General features: G+C 40.0%; 2 protein-coding genes across 8 annotated transcripts in view; one reads left to right on the top strand and one right to left on the bottom strand.

The window, feature by feature from the left end:
- Positions 1-1330, bottom strand: part of LOC123499301 (solute carrier family 12 member 3-like) — a 128357-nt gene extending 127027 nt beyond the window's left edge. Inside the window, exon 1 of the mRNA XM_045247104.1 lies at positions 1298-1330. The gene's annotated coding sequence lies outside the window, so the exon portion shown is untranslated. The remainder of the gene's footprint in view (positions 1-1297) is intronic.
- LOC123499302 (zinc finger FYVE domain-containing protein 1-like) lies at positions 986-13418 on the top strand. Of its 7 annotated transcripts, none has more exons than XM_045247105.1 (16): positions 986-1142; positions 4906-5056; positions 6354-6449; positions 6833-6942; positions 7176-7324; positions 7691-7829; positions 8069-8169; positions 8447-8559; positions 8990-9201; positions 9502-9699; positions 10192-10304; positions 10655-10808; positions 11344-11472; positions 11833-12016; positions 12405-12500; positions 12840-13418. In XM_045247105.1, exons 2-16 carry the CDS (start codon positions 4954-4956, stop codon positions 13055-13057), a joined length of 2115 nt encoding a protein of 704 aa, XP_045103040.1. In that variant the 5' UTR covers positions 986-1142; positions 4906-4953; the 3' UTR covers positions 13058-13418. The 7 variants fall into 7 exon arrangements, with proteins under 7 accessions (XP_045103040.1, XP_045103043.1, XP_045103046.1 ...); XM_045247108.1 differs by having other exon boundaries at positions 11833-11995; XM_045247106.1 differs by lacking the exon at positions 986-1142 and adding an exon at positions 1151-1570.
- The last annotated feature ends 5464 nt before the right edge of the window (positions 13419-18882 follow it).

Raw genomic sequence — 18882 nt, forward strand, 5'->3', positions numbered from 1 at the left:
ATTTCGACTTACCCCAACATCATAACCAAAACAAAATATCTAAGCAAACCGAGCTAACCTAACGTAACCTGACCTAATCTAAACCTAACTTAACTTTGTTTCTGACATATATAGATTTTCAAAAGCATCATTACGAATCAATAACAGCCGGCTCGGAGAAAAAGAAAATCATTAACGTAAAGTACAGTGAGTATAATCTATTACCACGACATGTAGTCGTGTCCTGGGTTATTGACAAGGACTAATAGTAAACATTAACCACAATACTTAAAATACAAATAATTACCCGTGTAAGTTGATCTAGAGCTTTCTTCTCAAAGTGAAAGGGCTATAAAGTAGCATTAGTGATCAGTTGGAGCTTTGTTGCCACAGGGGCAGTAACACTAGTCTTCACTATGCACGTGTCTCCCAGAGCTGTGCTTACACCTACGGGAGACACACTGCATCACATGACAGGATGGCAATGAGACTCAGATTAGGCTACAAATATTTTTGGGAAGTCAGTGCTTCTCCTGGTGTGTGGTGTGTAGTGTACCAACGGGACACACTCTACGTCACTATATCATGGAATGTCCTCACATTGCTAAATTTAGGCCACAAAGTCAGCATGACTTGTACAGCCTCATTGACCATCTCGTAGACTCTGCCACCCTCAGGGATATATTCAGGTAATATCCTCAGTTTGCCCCCAGACTGTAGGATGTTTAGGCAATAAGGTGTGCAATATGTGTATTTATTTATTAAAATATTTGTATTCTTGTTGTATATACTGTCCAGTGTTAGATTTTTGATACTTTAACCTTAAGTTTTTGTCCAGGGGGTGGGTGGCAAGGTCCATCCTCCTCCTTTGTTGTAATTATTTATTAATTCAGCAATAAATGTATCAATCAATCAATCAATCAATCAGTGCTATGGGGCAGAATTGCTTCAGAAGACGTGACGGAGTCTGACAGTTCAAAACTGGCGGGTTTTGCGCGGAATGACGTAACACATCCGGGCCTCGGCTCAGCTGATCGCAGAAATTGTAAACAGTATCTCTGTCCGATGGTTACCTACGGGAAAATTTCTCCCTAGCAGCAGGCGGTAACAGCAGCTTCCCGAGTGTGACAAGAGGTCCCTGGCGGCGGCGCACCATGTGAAAGGTTCGTGGAGGGGGTGAGAGGCGCCAGGCAGGGCGGGGGCGGCGGAGAAGTGTTTGGCGCGAGAAACATTACACCATGACATTACCGCTGACGGGTCTCTGTCAGGCTCTCAAGGTCGATATCTTGTATGACGCACACCACCTCCCTTGCCTTACCTGAGGAGTACTGCCGCCCACGCAGCCTCCAGGGGCGTGCAGCGAGCTTGAGTGACGCGACCTGCAGGCAGTGGCAGCCCGGGGCAGTAGTGCGGGGGCGTCACGAGCTGGGATGACAACCCCCCCTCAAGTGATAAACATGACTCGTGAAACCCGTGCTGCTTAACAAAGAATAGTCCAGAAAAGGCGTCTTTGTTGACATTTTGGTTTGGAATGCCTGGAGGCCCCTTGCTTACTTTCTCACATCCACTTTCTCTCGCTCACTGCCCCAAGGTAAGGCCCATTTTTTTGTTGCCATTGTCTTTGTTGTTGTTCCACTGGCAGCCTCAGCGTGGTGCTCTCACGTGTTTCCATAAAGAGGCTGTTTCCCTGTGGTGTGAGAAAGCAAGAGTGTGAGGTGAGTCAGCCCTGCATCTCATTGCAATACCTGCACCACAGCTCTCTAAGGTGCATTAGCCATTCCTACCTGCCAACTTTCACTCCACTTGAGAGGCAGTGGAGAAAATAATTGGAGCATAGGCATCCACTTGTTGAATAGTGTGCTTCATGAGTGTGTTACCTGCACAGTAATGAAGGAGGCAGGCTGTACCTGTTGTAAAGATTCATGATATACATAAAGGCTGCCATATAGAAAACTTAAGGTGTAAAACAGGTATAAGAGAAAGACATGTGTGGCTGGGCTGGCTGGAGGAGAGCTGTGATACATTGTCCCAGCATGCAGTGAAAGATGTACTGTGAGAGAGAAGACATGCATGCTCTAATGAATGAATGTTCCATTTTGCACCAGCCATTATGATCGAAATAGGATGTAATATGTTATCTTATCACTTATCATCATATTTAATACATCATTATAATCACATGTCACCTCTTGAGTAACTTTTTTGTGAATTTTAGCTATCTAATATATTTTTATATAGATCACAGGGATTGGTAATTAAGCTTCCAAAGCAGAGAGAAACACAATATTATCATTAATATGTACATATTATTGGCATCGTAAGGTCTTCCAGTGTAGCAGACCAGAATGTACAGTTTTGTCTTATTTGTAGATGTTGAAGTTGGTCAGTCAAGGTCAGTCAAGGTCAGACAAGATCCACATACACTGGTAGTCATCTTGGTCTGACTACTAATGTTAGTGTTCTGTCAGAAATTGGCTCTCTCCCTGACCATTACCTCCCTTTTTAATGTAAAAGAGGAAAGCTGGCCAAGGGCAACTTAAAAAAAAAAAAAGTCCCACTAAGTTGCCAGTCCTCTTATTATAAATCTTTGTGTTTCTATGATGGTCTAAAGATGGTGTTGCTTAGATGCTTATGTAGCACTGTACAGCTGGTCATAATGCAAGTAAATAAATCCAGGATGCTTTTTTTCATGGCTATAGACAAACCATTAGTATTAGAAGTACAAAAGAAAGTCAGTGTACATCTCAACAAATCCACTTATTGATTGGGATTAGAAGGGAGATTCTTTTGTCATTGTCCTGGGTCATTCATATCACTCCAAAAGAAAACTCATGCCCTGTGAAGGATTGCATCATGTCATTCTTCACTTCAGGGATTATTTGAGTCATCTGAGCTTACCTGTCTAAAGCTCATCCAATCCAATGTGTTTCTTTCAATAATTCACTGAGGATGGCTTGGCTGGTGACCCTTTGATCCTAATACTTTACTTATGTACAATGCAGGATTCTCTCTCTCTCTCTCTCTCTCTCTCTCTCTCTCTCTCTCTCTCTCTCTCTCTCTCTCTCTCTCTCTCTCTCTCTCTCTTTCTTTCTTTCTTTCTTTCTTTCTTTCTTTCTTTCTCTCTCTCTCTCTCTCTCTCTCTCTCTCTCTCTCTCTCTCTCTCTCTCTCTCTCTCTCTCTCTCTCTCTCTCTCTCTCTCTCTCTCTCTCTCTCTCTCTCTCTCTCTCTTCTTTCTTTCTTTCTTTCTTTCTCTTTCTTTCTTTTCTTTAGTGGTCACCAACAAACTCGCTATCTAGATCTGTACAGTAACTAAGATTATAGACACAAAAATCAACTACGTTCTGTACTATTGTAAACATTCACTAAGGGTATATTGTCCATTTATCTACAGGTCACCTGGTAAGATGCCAGCTAGGTAAATATTAGAGAAATACTTTAATGGCTTCACTAAGCAGAGTGGAAGAGTACATACATATCAGACAAAGGGTTCTAAGAGGAAGAAGTTAAAATGTAAATGGTGATGAGAGAGAAGGTGGGAAGGGTTAAAGAGTAAAAGATAGAGTAAAAAGAAAGGAAAAGAAGAGTAGAATAAAGGAAAATAGGGCTGTAGATAGATAGGATAGTTAAAGAATAGGAAAAAGAAATCTGAAATAGTGAAGGTTTTATAGTAAAAGATGGAGAGAAAAATACCTGATAAGCATAAAGATTGTAGCACCTGTCATAAGTTGTTATTGTCAGGTATGGTGATGTGTCACTATTGGTCAGAGGAGCATGACAGACAAGTAGTGCAGTGAATGAGGTTGTTGTGAGGCATGAGGGAGCTATTCAAAAATAACATTGGAGTCAGGTGTGTTGAGCAGTGTTGCACAACAGACCATTAGACATTCAACCTCCTTTCCTTTGTTACCATACTGGGAATTAAATTATCTTTAAATTTACTCTTATATTTTTCTCTTAGCTATTTACTTCTTTTTACATTGATGATAAAGATGGATTCATATTTCATATAGGTAAATCTTTATCCTGGCATACATTTAATTTCCTTTTTTGTGTGCAAGTTAATGGTTGTGTAATAGTATGATAAAAGTTGTTGTAATTTTGTTTTTTGTGATTAGTTAGCAGTTTTTGGTGGAATGAATGTAGTTATGTGTATTTGTGTGGGTGTGTGAGTGTGGGCACTGAGCCAGAGTGAGTCAGGGTATTGTTCATTTCTCTTGTTTCTGTGTGTTTATGTTAGTTCTGGTGTTACCTTTCTTTTTCATTTTGTTCTCATGTAGTGTGTTTCCTTCTGCTGCTCTCTTGGATGCCATCTCCTTTGGGCAGAACATGCAAGTCATATGAGATGCTGCTGCTGCTGCTGCTGCTTTAACCCTTACTACTACTACTACTACTACTACTACTACTACTACTACTACTACTACTACTACTACTACTACTACTACTACTACTACTACTGCTGCTGCTGCTGCTGCTGCTGCTGCTAGCACTATCACTACTACAACTGCTACTACTACTGCTGCTGCTGTTGTTGCTGCTGCTGCCATTGCATCTACTACTACTACTGCTGCTGCTGCTGCTGCTGGTGCTGCTGCTGCTGCTATGATTGCTTTAGTTGGTGTTACTCCTGTTCCTACTGTTACTACTTTGCTAGCTGTTGCTAATGTTGCTGCAGTTACTGTGTTTTTGTTGCTGCTGCTGTTACTACTACTACTACTACTACTACTACTACTACTACTACTACTACTACTACTACTACTACTACTACTACTACTACCACTACTACTACCATTGTTATTACTGAGTATTATTGAATTAGCACCCGAGGTTGAAAAAGTTGTGAGAGTGGCTTGCCATGAGTTTTGGTAATGACAAGGAAGGTAACAGTGAGAGTACCAGTAATACAACAGGGACTCCCTGCCACTCCAGGGGTGAGGCAGCAGCGTGTTGCAGGCAGCCCTGGTGTGGTGAGTGGTGATGGAGCCACGACGCAGTGGCCGGGGCTCAACGGGAGGAGGACCAGGCGTCGCTTACAGCCTCAGGATAGAGAATGCTGCAGGCATGTCTCGCATCCCTGCAAGTGAGTGATGGAGATGGATTATGTCTCCCAGTGTTGAGTTCTTTAAGAGTTACGCACAGTAAGATCCCTCCTGAGTCCGATTTCCAAAAGTTGGGAACCCAAAATATTTATCTTTCATCTGCCTCACAAACATAGCATAGCATGGCTGCCTGTGGCCAGACCACTGGGCATAATGGACTGCAGGGCTGGTATTGTGTGTCAGTCCAGGAGTGAAGGCACTTTGCTTTTACTGCATGAACCACCACTAGAACCTTCTTCACCAGCCCAGTGATGGAGAAATGCACACTGATTTTATGTACTGATGGCATGATGTTACTTTTTTTTTGTTGGCATGTGTTGTGATTAATCCCTTTGTTGTCCATGGAAGGAGAGAGGTAATACTATTGAGAACTTCAGATTAACTAGATTGGCCTGAACCCTGAAGAGTCTGACTCGGGTGATCTTACTTTTGTGTAGTAAAGGTGAATGTGTGAGTGTGTTTGAGCCAGCATCAAGTCTGATTAAAATATGATACACACACACACACACACACACACACACACACACACACACACACACACACACACACACACACACACACACACACACACACACACACACACACACACACACACACATATTGTCAGTCCTGTATGAACTTGTGATTCTGATATGTAAGTACTGCACACTTGCACCATGCATGCCATTTCTTGCCCTCACAGCTTTAACCTTCCTTCCCTTTTTCATGTTATTTAATTATTTTTGTATGTATTTTTTTTTGTTGGTGTGAAAAAAAAATAACCGTTCGGTTGTTTTTTAATGTGTTTTGTGTTTGTTTGATGGTGTTTGGGGGTCCGTGAGGCAGTGGAGGGAGAGAAGAGTGAGCGAAGTGATGAATTACTACATTTGAATCAGCATTTGCTTGACCTACCGTTGCTTGTGAATGTGTCTCTCCCAGTGATACAGTTGTAGCTATGTGTCAAGGGAAACACTTCCTGTGAACTGTTGACAGTATATTTGAAAACCTGATGATTGATAGACTCATCAGACAGACCACAGGATTTAGCCTCATTATTCGGGCTCTGAATACTGGATGACTTGGAACAATTTTTTTATCACCAAAGCCAGAGTCACATTCATTCTGAGTTAACAAGGGCATTATTTATTGAAAGTCAATACTGCATTACAGAGAGAGAGAGCGAGCGAGAGAGAGAGAGAGAGAGAGAGAGAGAGAGAGAGAGAGAGAGAGAGAGAGAGAGAATCAAAAGCACAGATGGCTAAATGTTGTATTTTTGCCTGACTGGTGTCTTATTCACAGGTCTGTCCATTCCATCCTCCTCTGGTCCTGCTATCATGAGCTCTCTGGCCTCTGACTCTCCCTGTGACACCTACTTCAATTCCATGGCATCTCAGCGTAAGCTCTTGTCACAAAACACACTCCTCAGTACTATAAAAAGCAAAATTAAAACTTAAGATGTTATGAAAAAAATAGTCGTAGGTGATACTGTGGCCTATATTCAGAACCATTTTACTTTCTCACCATGACTATTTTCAAAAGTTTTGGAGATTATTATCCTGGTTTTTAAGAATATTTCTCCTGTTGATAATGTAGAAATCTCCTTGATCTACTTGTATCTCTAGAAACATAAAAACCTTTGTAAATTTAACTATTGAAAGTAGGGAAGATGCTGAAAGAAATATTTCGGGACATTTATCTGTGAATGATAGATGATGTTTGCACATAGGGACTAGTGGTGTGTGTGTGTTTGTGTTTACCATTCATTCCTGTCCCTCCAGAGAGCAGCATGGCGCCAGACATCCTCAACACACAGGAAATGCGCAGTGTTGACTTGGAGCCTGTGGAAAAAAAGTGCTTCAAGCTTATCAATGAGAAAGAGGAGCTGCAGGTGGGTGACTACATCTCCTAAATATATAAATGATGCCTCACTGTCAGTTTAGTGGTAACCACAGTAAGATGTAATTTTGTTGGGTATATTTGTGGATTAGTGAGTTCATCCATTCAATTTTTTACTTTTCAATTTCTCATAAATCAAGAATGCCAAGATTGTATTTGTCTAATTATTGAAATCATGCAAGTGTGCTTATAATTACTTGTAAATTTGTCGTCTTTCTTTCACAGGTGAAGAATGCCAAAGAGTTGCTTAGTAAGATGGGATGTTCCAGTGACAAGAACCTCTACATCAAGGTGGTCTCCATATTTGGCAACACCGGCGAAGGAAAGTCATACACACTGAATGAAATTTTCTTCAATGGTGCTGAAGTCTTCAAGTGAGTCTTCTTGATTTTTCAAATTTTTGTCGGGTAGAAAAATGTAGCGATTGGTGAATTGAATAAATGAAGTTATTGGAAAGTTGAGTTTAAAAGTAAAACAAAGTAAAATACAAGTGAGAGGATTAGAAAGGTGAGAGGTATTTATGGTGCATAGATAGTTAGTCTTTACCTTTACCTACAAGGATAAGCAGAAGTTGTTTTGATGAATTTGAAAATGCCACTAATCTTATGAATAGTTAAGAATGCTTATTGAATTCAGTATGATATGAAGATGACTAATGAATGTAACTCTCTCATGTAATATTTTGAAACAGGTCCAGATGAGTTTGTTTTTCAGACATCTGAGTTCCTTCTTTCCCACAGGACGAGTGCCAACCAGAGTTCCTGTACCTTGGGTGTGTGGGGAGCGTACGACCCCTTCACCAAAGCGCTCGTCCTGGACACTGAGGGCATGCTTGGCATCAGTAACAGCTCCAAGCAGCGGAAACGCCTTCTGCTTAAGGTGATGACTCGGAATGTTGTTGGTTGTGTGATGTGATTCCATCTTTGGATTTACATATCTGTTCTCAGCTTCTGCTCCCTTCATATGTGTGTCTTTTTCATAGTCATCCTTTCCTCCCATGCCATTCAATCTCTATGTATTGTGGAGTTTACGTACAAAATAATTCTGTGGTTTTATGTGTCTTATCATACCCATCTAGTATTTCACAAAAGTGTATTTCTTTTTCCTTGCTTTCACAGGTTCTTGCCATTTCCGACATCATCATCTACAGGACTCGGGCAGAACGACTCAATACTGACATGTACAAATTTTTAGCTGAGGCCTCACGAGCATACACCAAGTGAGTTTTGACAGAAGCTATGCGTTTGCAAGTGTGTGTGTGTGTTGTATATTACATCAGCTCATCTTTTGAAATTCTTAGGATTGTCATGAGGAGTATTTTAAAAGACAACAAAATTTTTAGTCGCACTACCATCATAGTCCTATTTTTTATTCCTTGCATAATTTCAAGAAAGTTAAGTCAAAGAATCATCATAATCATCTTTTGTGCCTTATATACCTGGAGAAAAGTTCCTATGATCTCTTCTGTTCTCATCCCATACATATCCCTTCTACAGGTACTTCCGTGGTGACCTTGAGGCCGTGGCACGCAAGGCGGAGTGTGACTGTATCTTTGGGCCCCCTGTCTACATATTCCATGACACCCGACACACCAACGTCCTCACAGAAGGTAGGAATGGGGTGCTCATGGCCAGAAATTGTGTGCTTTATAGGAGAAAGTTAGTGATGTATAGAAAGTTGGAATTAGATCATTTTAGGCTGAAATAGTGTGCTGTGTTTAAGGAAAGAGCTGTATATACATGTTATAATGGGATGTTCTTGGCCAGAATCTTTGTGCTTTATAGGAGAGAGTATATAGAAAGTTAGAATTGGGTACTTCATGGCAGAAATAGAGTGCTGTGTGGGAGGAAAGAGCTCTATATTCATGTTGTAATGGGATGCTCATGGCCAGAAACAGAAATTGTGTGCTTTATAAGAAAGAGACAAAGTGGTGTATGGAAGTTAGAATTGGGTGCTCCATGGCAGAAATAGTGTTGTGTGGGAGGAAAGAGCTTTATATTCATGTTGTAAGAATGGAGTGTGAAAGCAGCTGATTTCAGAGATGGGCCAGAAACCCGAGGAGCAGCTCAAGGAAAACTTCACCAAGCAGGACCTCAAGATTGACGGCTTCAACAGCATCCACTACATTGGTGAGCGGAACAACGGAAGGGACACAGACTTCAAGAGGATCAAGAAGGTGGTGTTTGAGGAGCTGGACAATATCAACGTCAGATCACCACGTCAACCTAAAATTATTCTAGACATGTTAGATGTGAGTATAAGTTTTCACCTTTCTTTTTAACTTGTCGTATTGTTTCTCTTGGTTTTTGAGGTGAATTTGTGAATTGTAATGAATGTATCACCTCCAGACAGCTTGAAAAATTTGAAAGGAAAGGAATGAAGTGATGGGAATTATATGTAAGAGTAAGGGAGGGAATATAAATACAAAATGAAGGAGATGAGAGAGAGAGAGAGAGAGAGTGAGAGTCTTTTATTTCTTCCACTTCCTCTTTGTCAGACCATCAACAAAAGATCCATCAGTCTTACACTTCTCATACTTCCTCTCCTTCAGACCATCAACAAAAAGTTCAGTGGGCAGATACAGAGCAGCGAGCCAGCCTTCCCTGACGAGTACTTCACCTGCACCAGTGTGTGTGAGGCATGTCAGTCCCGCTGCTGTCTCTTCATGAACCACTACAAGCACGACAACGGCTCCAAGCACCACCATGCTGAGCGCCAGTGTAAATACCACCACAAATTTGATAATAAGGTAAGGAGGCTGCTTTCTTTGTCCTGAGGGAAGTGTCATAGGTGGAAGGCAGGTCGTGTGTCTTGGTCATGTCCTAAGAGGTAAAGATGCTAGTGGCCTTTAATGGGAGAGTGTTTAATGTTTAGCTGAGGTATGCATTACTTAATGATGCTAAAAGTAAAGGATGGAATCTTAACAAGTGTCTATGAAAAGAGAAGGATAAAAAGAATAGATTTTGCATTTGAGCATTTTCTGGACTTTTTTTTCTGTAGGTGTTCATAGTTAATATTGTTTTATTCTACATTGATTGAATTTAACGTAAGAGATGTATTGTATCATGAAAGGTAGATTTTACTGTTCAGATTGATAACTCCTGGACTCTTTCTGTAGGTGTTCTTTTTATAGCAAAAAATATGTTATTTTGTAATCTTATATATGAAAGATAGACTTGTGTTTTAATTGGTGGCTCATGTTACTTTCCCTGCCTCACACCTGAAATGTTTCTCTCTGCAGGTGTTCATATGCCGGAAGTGTGACTCTGAAGGGGAGCGCCGCCTGGTGGTGCCCAAGACAGCCTCCGCCAAGGACAGCACGTGGCTTGGCCTTGCTAAGTTTGCTTGGTCAGGGTGAGTGCATGGCATTGTATTTACTTATTTATGTATTTATTGGTTTGAGTGATGTGGCTGAGAGTGAGTTGTGTGTGAGTGTTTGGTGCTTTGTCTGGGCAAGCCTGTATGGAATTGTTAGTCTGGTATATAGATAAACATATATTTATTTCATTTATTATTCAAGAGAGGCAGTATCCAATGGCAACGAAATTGGAAAAAGAAAGACCATATTGAAAAAAAAAACATATTACAATCCTTTATGGATATAACAAGTGAACAAAACACAGAAATGTTTCCAACGATGTGAATAAAAAGGAAGCCACTATCTCTGAACACCTTGAGGCAGTGTGTCAATGTGTCCACAACAGGTACGTGTTGGAGTGTGAGAAGTGTGGCATCATCTACCGCAGCCGCCAGTATTGGTATGGCAATGAGTCGCCAGACAGGACGGTGGTGAAGGAGGAGTACCAGCATGTGTGGCAGGGCAGCGTCATGGGCAGCACTGCACACGCTGGCCGACAGGTGGGCTGGCTTCACTCTCTCTCTCTCTCTCTCTCTCTCTCTCTCTCTCTCTCTCTCTCTCTCTCTCTCTCTCTCTCTCTCTCTCTCTCTCTCTCTCTCTCTCTCTCTCTCTCTCTCTCTCTCTCTCTCTCTCTCTCTCTCATCTGTGTGTGTGTGTGTGTGTGTGTGTGTGTGTGTGTGTGTGTGTGTGTGTGTGTGTGTGTGTGTGTGTGTGTGTGTGCGTGTATGTATGTATGTATGTATGTATGCATGCAATAAAAAGCACCTACTGTTATCTTCCTTGCGATATAAGTTATTGATGGGGAGAGAGAAAAGGAATGGTAATAACAAATGGAGTGAACAATTAATGATGATAATAATGAATCAAACTTCTACACTACACTGATAATAATAGTAGTAATAATGATAGCAACAGTGGCTATGTAATTCAATGTCACTGTTATACTTATGATCATTATCCTTGAAAAAAAAGAAAATGAATGGATCAAAGAGGCCATTGAATGAAAGTTTTGAGGACATTGAGGTGTTTGTACAGGTCCTGGAGGGCATGGCAGCGCTGGGTTCGGCCATCTCCACCATATCCACACCTCCAGCCAAGGTCGTCTCAGCTTGGCTCACCAACCAAGTCAACCCGACCTACTGGAAGCCAAACCATCTGTGCACTGTAAGATATTATTGTCAGATGTATGTTATGAAATACTTTTTGTTTAGGTATTATTGTAGCTACTGATCATAAGGATATATTTAAGAACTGTTTTTATTAATAGTGATTTGCTATACAAGAATGATTTACACATACTAATGCTAATTCACAGATAGACAGAGACATTTTGTAGATCTTTTTACTAATGACTATTTACTGCATAAGAATGATATATTGCTAATTGACAGATACACAAGAAAACATTTAAGAACTCTTTTACTCTTTAAGTATTTGCTACACAAGAGTCATATTCCTATACAGATAAGTAAGTGTTAATTGATCAGAGTTGGGGCACCTACTCATGTTGTCTTTGTACTGCAGCACTGTAAGATCTGCCAGGTGGGATTGGACACCATCCACCACTGCCGCAAGTGTGGAGACGGTTTCTGTGATCCTTGCTCTGATGACAAGATGCCGGTGCCTGAGCTGGGCTGGGGGGAGGAGCCAGTCAGAGTGTGCAAGAACTGCTACAAGGCCAGAAATAGTGAGACAGGACAGGTTGAGGGTAAATAACATTGCCCAAGATGCCTCACCTTGATAGTAACTGCAGCTTGTTTATTGAAACGTAGACTGTGTGGGAGTGACAGGTTTAATATTGTCAGTGACGTATGCCACACTTTGTAATGTTATTTGTTGTAGTTTTGTGTTTATAATGATGTCAATTTCTGGTAGCCAGCTGAAGGACCAAGTTGTAAGCTCAATAACTTTGAATAGTTTTCTGCAAATTAATTTAGTTAAAGTGCCTGATATGCCATAGACATTGTGTGTGTGTGTGACATTGAGATAAGCTTTGCAACTATTCTTGACACAATAGCTTAGTTTTGCAGATAATGTGAACATTATAGACTGAAATATGTTGTGATCAGTAGATTTATGTTTGGTGTTCATCACAGATTATGAGTGGTCGAGTGATGCACAGACGGTGCGCGCCCGGCAGGTCACCGAGGTGATCTCCGGCACACTGGCCACGGTGGCAAAGTACCCGCTGGGTGAGTGCTGCTGCATGCCACAGATGTATGGCAGGGACAGGAATTCTTTGCCAGAGTGTAGCAGACTTTATCTTCTTGCCATGTGTTGCCAAAATGATTGGTTATTAGTATTTATTCATCATCATCATCATAAGGATGTCAAATAGAGTGAAGAGGATTACATTTTTAGTTAATTTTGTTATTCTCCATGAATTAAATTCAATGTAAGAGATATGTTATGCAATCACTTTATTTGTTGTTACAATGCAGTAGTGTCTCTTTAATTCAGTGAACATTTACTGTTTGAAGAGGCCAACTGTCCATGTTGATTCTCAGTGGTGAACATGTTTTCCCTTGCAGACTTCCTGAAGGACAGTGCCCGGCCATCATACTGGGTGCCAGACGACATGATCAGTGAGTGTGTGGTGTGCAGCGCAGAGTTTGGGCCGCGCCTCCCCCTCCACCACTGCCGGGCATGTGGCCAGGGTGTGTGTAGCAGCTGCTCCCCAAACCTCCGAGCCGTGAAGGAGCGCGGCTGGGACCACCCAGTCAGAGTGTGCAACAACTGCATCAAGTAGTAAACACTTGGTTTTTACATTTTCAAAGTGAACGTCACCAAATTTTTTCTGAAATATTGTACGTTAGAGTAATAGAAAAGAAATATCCTCAGGAATATATAATTTTAAAAGCTCTGAAGTTTATGCAGATTATTTTTTATTTCTTGAATTATACCCAGGGGTGTGGAGTCGGAATTGAGGAGTCAGCTACTTTTGGCCGGAATCAGAGTCGGTAAAAATATGAGTGACTCCGACTCCTTTACGTGATAAATTTTCGAGTAAAGATTCCACTTCATGGAGATTGGAGATTCCTACAAATTGGGAGAAATTGACTTTGTGGAGGATGTGTCCAATCAAGCATTATATATAAAGATAATTTGTATTAATTTATGATAATTATATAATCGTCAAATACACTTTTATTATGGATTGACTCGAAAATATGTAAGTATTGATTCTCTTAACTTTCGTCTTTTTTGGGTGTGGCAACTAGCGGGCTTTTTGCTTAATCTTTTCCCTTGGCCACCATCCCTCATGTAAAAATAAAATAGACTATCGTTGTACTGTAAAAAAAAAAAAAAAAAAAAATGGAGTCGGAGTCGGAGTCGCAACCTTCAAATTTCCTGGAGTCGGAGTTGCAACATTTAAATTTCCTGGAGTCAGAGTTGCAACATTTAAATTTCCTGGAGTTGGAGTTGGAGTCGGAGTCGGACTTTTGAAAATCCGACTCCACACCCCTGATTATACCATATAGTTCTTCACTTGTTATGCAGTGTTGTTGCATCCCATAGTATTGCAAGAAATTGCTTTTTCATTTTTTTTATTTTGCTTATCCTTAAAAAGAGCATTATGTTCCAGCTGGCAGCCTCTTGTGATAGGAACACATAAATCATTAATTATACATTGGGAAAACATTCTTACTTATGTTCCTATTCTAATTTATTATTGTTTAAGCTTTAATCTTTGGTGGACACCTGGCTGAGTACCTGCTCACTGAACTACCTTTACGGTTTGTTACCTGCCACTTATTATATACTTCTCTCTTGCTTCATTACTAATACTCCATTTCATGTGGCTCTTTTGCTTGTCAGTATAGATTATGTGGGTTTAGCTTATTGGGGAGAGAGAGAGAGAGAGAGAGAGAGAGGTGAGGCAGGTGAATCTTTAATGGTGGAGCAAGAAAAGCATGAGATGAGGTCTTGAAGGGTGTAGAGAGCAAACAAACAAACAGTGTGTAACCATTCAGTGTTATCAAGTGAGGTCTAGTGATGAGAGCTGACCTCTGTGAATTCAAAGCCTGCCTTCCAGAACACTGCCCAACACTTGCCACACACTAATATTTCCCATAATCCTTTTCATATTCTTATTCTTCTTATCCTCAGTTTTTCCATTCATAGTCATGCATTCAGTTTACTTATATCTATTTGTATCTTTTTCTTTTATTTATCCTCATAACCTTTCTTTAACTTTTTTTTATATATCGTCAGTATTATTTCTCTTGATTCACCCTCTAGGTTACAGTTTCTAGGGAGACATTGAACTTATAAGACTGCATATTTGTCATTGTAACAAGTGGATGACTATATTGTTTACTCTTAAACATGCATAGTGTATTTCGGGGATCATTTTATTATATGTATTTTTACTGAGAAGGAAAAAACAAAGGATAGATATACAAGATAAAACCTAATTTTTCAGAAGTACAACCAAAGTAATGTAAGTTACACCCGAGAGGAGTGACAGGAAGCCTGGTGCTTGTGTGCTGCTGCCACACACCACTCAGGGTGTTGGGGCCACACTGCATTACTGGTGCATATGGGAAGATAGAGAAGTGATGAGAAAAGTGGCATCCAATCTTATATTAATCCACCATGTGCTAGATACTTCTGCCCTTGCATCACCAGTGGTGAACTTTTCTCTACTTTTTTTTTTTTTTTTTTTATGAATCATTGTTCTGGTACAGCATTAAGAGAGATGTAAGGGCACTTGGTGGGTTAAAGGTGAATTTCTCTCTTTCTCCTTTTCTGTTCAGTGCTTGTGAGTACACACAGCGTGAGACAGCAAAACACCCATCATTTCAAGTTGCTTTGGAAGCCAAAGCAATATATCTATTCAGTTGGTGTGTACTGCATAGTGGACACAATCTAGAAGTACACTATATAAATGTTCTTATAAAAAGTTTGAAAAAGTTGCCAGTTTTTTTCTTTTCTAATTATTTTCATTAAAAACTAAACATGTTTCGTGTACGAGTGTGATATGTTGGTCTGGCAGAGTGGCAGGTCTACCAGTAACCAGACCAAGTGAAAAGAAACCGAGGCAATAGTTTTAGTAGTACATTGTAGTCTATATCAAGCGTGAGAAATACACACATTTATTAGCACTAAATCTACGAATGTAAAGCCTATACATATATCAAGTTTTCTTTGTTCCATTGTTGCTCACATTACCCCTCACCAGTCTGTGGTGGAGTGATTGCACTGACGCACTGAGTGAGGCACCAGTGTCCAGCAGTGGCCCAGATATGTTCCTTCATTCAACACCAAACTGACCTGAAGCCACATTTCCCTGAAAGTTCTTTAGTAAATTGAACTTTCAGCATTTTGTGATATTGTGTTAAGCTGAATGTATTTTAAATGATACAAAACAGACATAATGTTCAAGTTGTGAGCTGCTGAAGAGTGAGATTGGCGTCCTTGCACTGCCTGGCTTGGTTGAGACACATGGTATTTATCAGTCAGTGATGATGGTGTGCATGAGTTTTTGTTTTTATGGGTGTTTTTCATCATTGTTATTGGGGTTTTACTTTCCTCTTCAGGGGTGCAGTGCAATGCTTATTATTTTCTTTGATGGTTGACCAGTTTTACATTACATTGATTCCTGAATTGGAAATATTTACCATTTATGTTATTCAGTATTAGTGTTTGTGTTTTTGGTAACAGTTTGGATATGGTTGTAAATATTTATGTATGGGGGAATATATGGTCAGACTAATTCCTATTAATTACCTATCGCATTGGGAAACACAGCATTCAGTACCAGGCAGTGCATTGTCATGGATACCTGGATGTCACAACAGCTCAAATCTGACAAACAAGACCTGTAGTGATGCATTGTGTATCATTAACCAAGAACAAGAATACCTCAAAGAAACTATTAAACAACAAATATAAAATTCAATCAAAGTCCAACTTGTATGTCTTGACAGAAGGCAGATTCTTGAGGTTGCAGTACTTGAGATTAATTCCAAGAATGCAGTGACTTTCATTTAGCAGAGAAAATTATTAGTCCTGTGATTAAGTTGGGACATTAAATATTGGTGCAAGTGATGTTTGACCTAATGTGTCATGCAAGATGTGCTGGCACAAACATGATGTAGGATAGAGAGAGGGGGGGGGTTTGGGTGAAGTGGCTAGTCATGAAACTGATATATCCAGTCAAGGGCAACACAGTGAGACTAACTGTCTTGCATAGTACTGTTGTCTTCACCATGTAAGGCGACTCGTGCAATGAGGACAAGGCTGCCAGGCCAGTGTTGTCATCAAAATTTAAAATATTTCACATGAGATCATTCACATCATTCATAATTGGGCAACCACAGTCAGATTTTCCTCTTAACCAGTTAATTAATAATGTCACTGCCAAATTGTAACAGATGTGGCCTTGTTAGCAGTGTTGCCCTCTTTGGATGAAATGCTTTGTTATTCTAGTGAAGGTTGATGCTGAAGTGATTGGTTGTGTCTTGCTAGTATTGCTCTTTGTCACATTTTAGTTACCAGTGTGATTGATTATTTGTTTGTCCATTACCATCATCTGACCTTAAATGATCTATGATTAACCAGTAATATTTTATTATTTAATAATCCTTTTACACTTTAGTGTACATATTGTTTTGAGACCCTGGGATGGGATGATGAAGCACTCACTTGAGACTGACAAACTTAAGTGTGTTAGTATTAGACACTAGTATGCATGTGTGTGTTTGAGCACCACATGCACCATACATGAGTGTTATATATTTCATGTTTTGTGATATCATAGTTATTGTATGAAGTTGACATAGATTATGCTAGAGTCCATGAGAACAGATGAGAAGTCAGCAGTGTATAAAAGGTGCCAACACCCTGCCATTCTCAGTCCAGCAGAGTAGTTCAAATGAGATCCCAGATGGGTCATCATGACATTATTTCTTCTCATGTGCTCAAATATATAAGGTATTTTCGAAACATGCTAAAAAAAAGTCACTTGTATATAATTTTTATAATCAAGATTGTTCATTATAACATGTATATATTTTTTGTATTTTTAATGCATATTCATGTGATTCATATAGGTCATGGAAATGAATAATTTTGTATAATGATTTATTTTTATGAACTTATCTGAATTTGGGTGAAAAATCTTCTTCCGTTCACCACTCAGCACTGCACCATCCCAGGAGAACCTTTGCCACAGCCAGTAGCCACTACCTGTTTGTGTTATTGCCGCACCCCAGTTCAGGCACCCTCTCAGGAGTCTGACACTTTGATGTTTCAGTTCACACGTCAACAGTGAACATTGCAATGAAAATAATTTTGACCATTAAAGTGGACTGTCATTAGCAGTTCTGAGCAGAATGTGTTATCACTCATAGCACTAAGGACTAAGGACTGACTGTGTGTTGATGGAAATGCATACCTGTGATAAGACTGCAATGGAGTTTCAAGATTATCAATGGCACCAATGTTACAGACATATTAGCCATGAGGTCATTGCTGTGGACAGACATTTAGGAGTACTATGGTTGATATGCTACATGGAAAGGTTTGCATGATACTATTATGAATTCTGTATACGTATTAACATGTTCACGTTACCATGTATCTTTTAAACTAGAGATCTTGTGTTGCATCCATGAACATGTTACTTAGCTGTGTGTGAGAGATAACCTTCCAAGATGTGTCCTTTAGCTGTTGGTGAGGCCACTCTCCAAGATAAGTGTTGAGCTGATCCCTTAGCACAGAACTTTCCACCATTGTCCATTGAAATTCATAGGATGTACACTTCTTGTCATCATAGTTTTGTTTGACTGGTGGTGTGTCCTGTCATGCATACACCAGTCAAGATAAAGTCATTCCATTGGCTTGCTACTATGTAAGGTTTCTGCTTTTGTTACTCGTTAATAGGTTTGTTTGTATTGTTGAACTCCACTTATTTTTGCCATGAATGAGGCGTCTGCCCGGCCTACGACAGACGCACCACAGTTTGCTGCACCACATACTATATGTGTGGAATGTATGTAATAACTCTTGCCGTTTTGAATCTTTTATCCGTGAACCACAAAGTAGAAAGGTATCATCATATTTAGTGTACATAAGAAAAAAAATGAAAGCATTTGTCACATGTACAATGCTTCCCATGTTGAAGGCAGAAGTTTTTCATACCAACTTTTGGAAATAAAGACAAAAAAAATCCCCAAAATTGTATTATGTGATTCTTTCTATTTTAAGGCTTTTGGTGGTTCCAGTGCCTTCCTCCATGTGCTAGTGGTTATACAATAGATGGGGTCAAATTACTGGAACTCTTTTCTGTATCTGAATCCCTGCACACCACACATTACCAGGTGTGGTGTGCCTTCACTACACAAGATATGTACCACTCAATAATACCCCTGTTTTGAGTTTCTTACCACTGAACCACTGAAATATTAACACAAGGCTTAATGTTTATAAATTGACTCTATAAAGATATCAAGTGGCTATGTTCTGAAAATATTAGAAATTTAGAAACTACAGCCCATTTTACTGTGCAACAAAAATGGAGAGACAAGATACACAAGATTCTTTCTTTGAGGTGATAAAGAAATCATC

Source organism: Portunus trituberculatus, chromosome 49, assembly GCF_017591435.1.
Source record: "Portunus trituberculatus isolate SZX2019 chromosome 49, ASM1759143v1, whole genome shotgun sequence".
NCBI classification, from domain to species: domain Eukaryota; kingdom Metazoa; phylum Arthropoda; class Malacostraca; order Decapoda; family Portunidae; genus Portunus; species Portunus trituberculatus.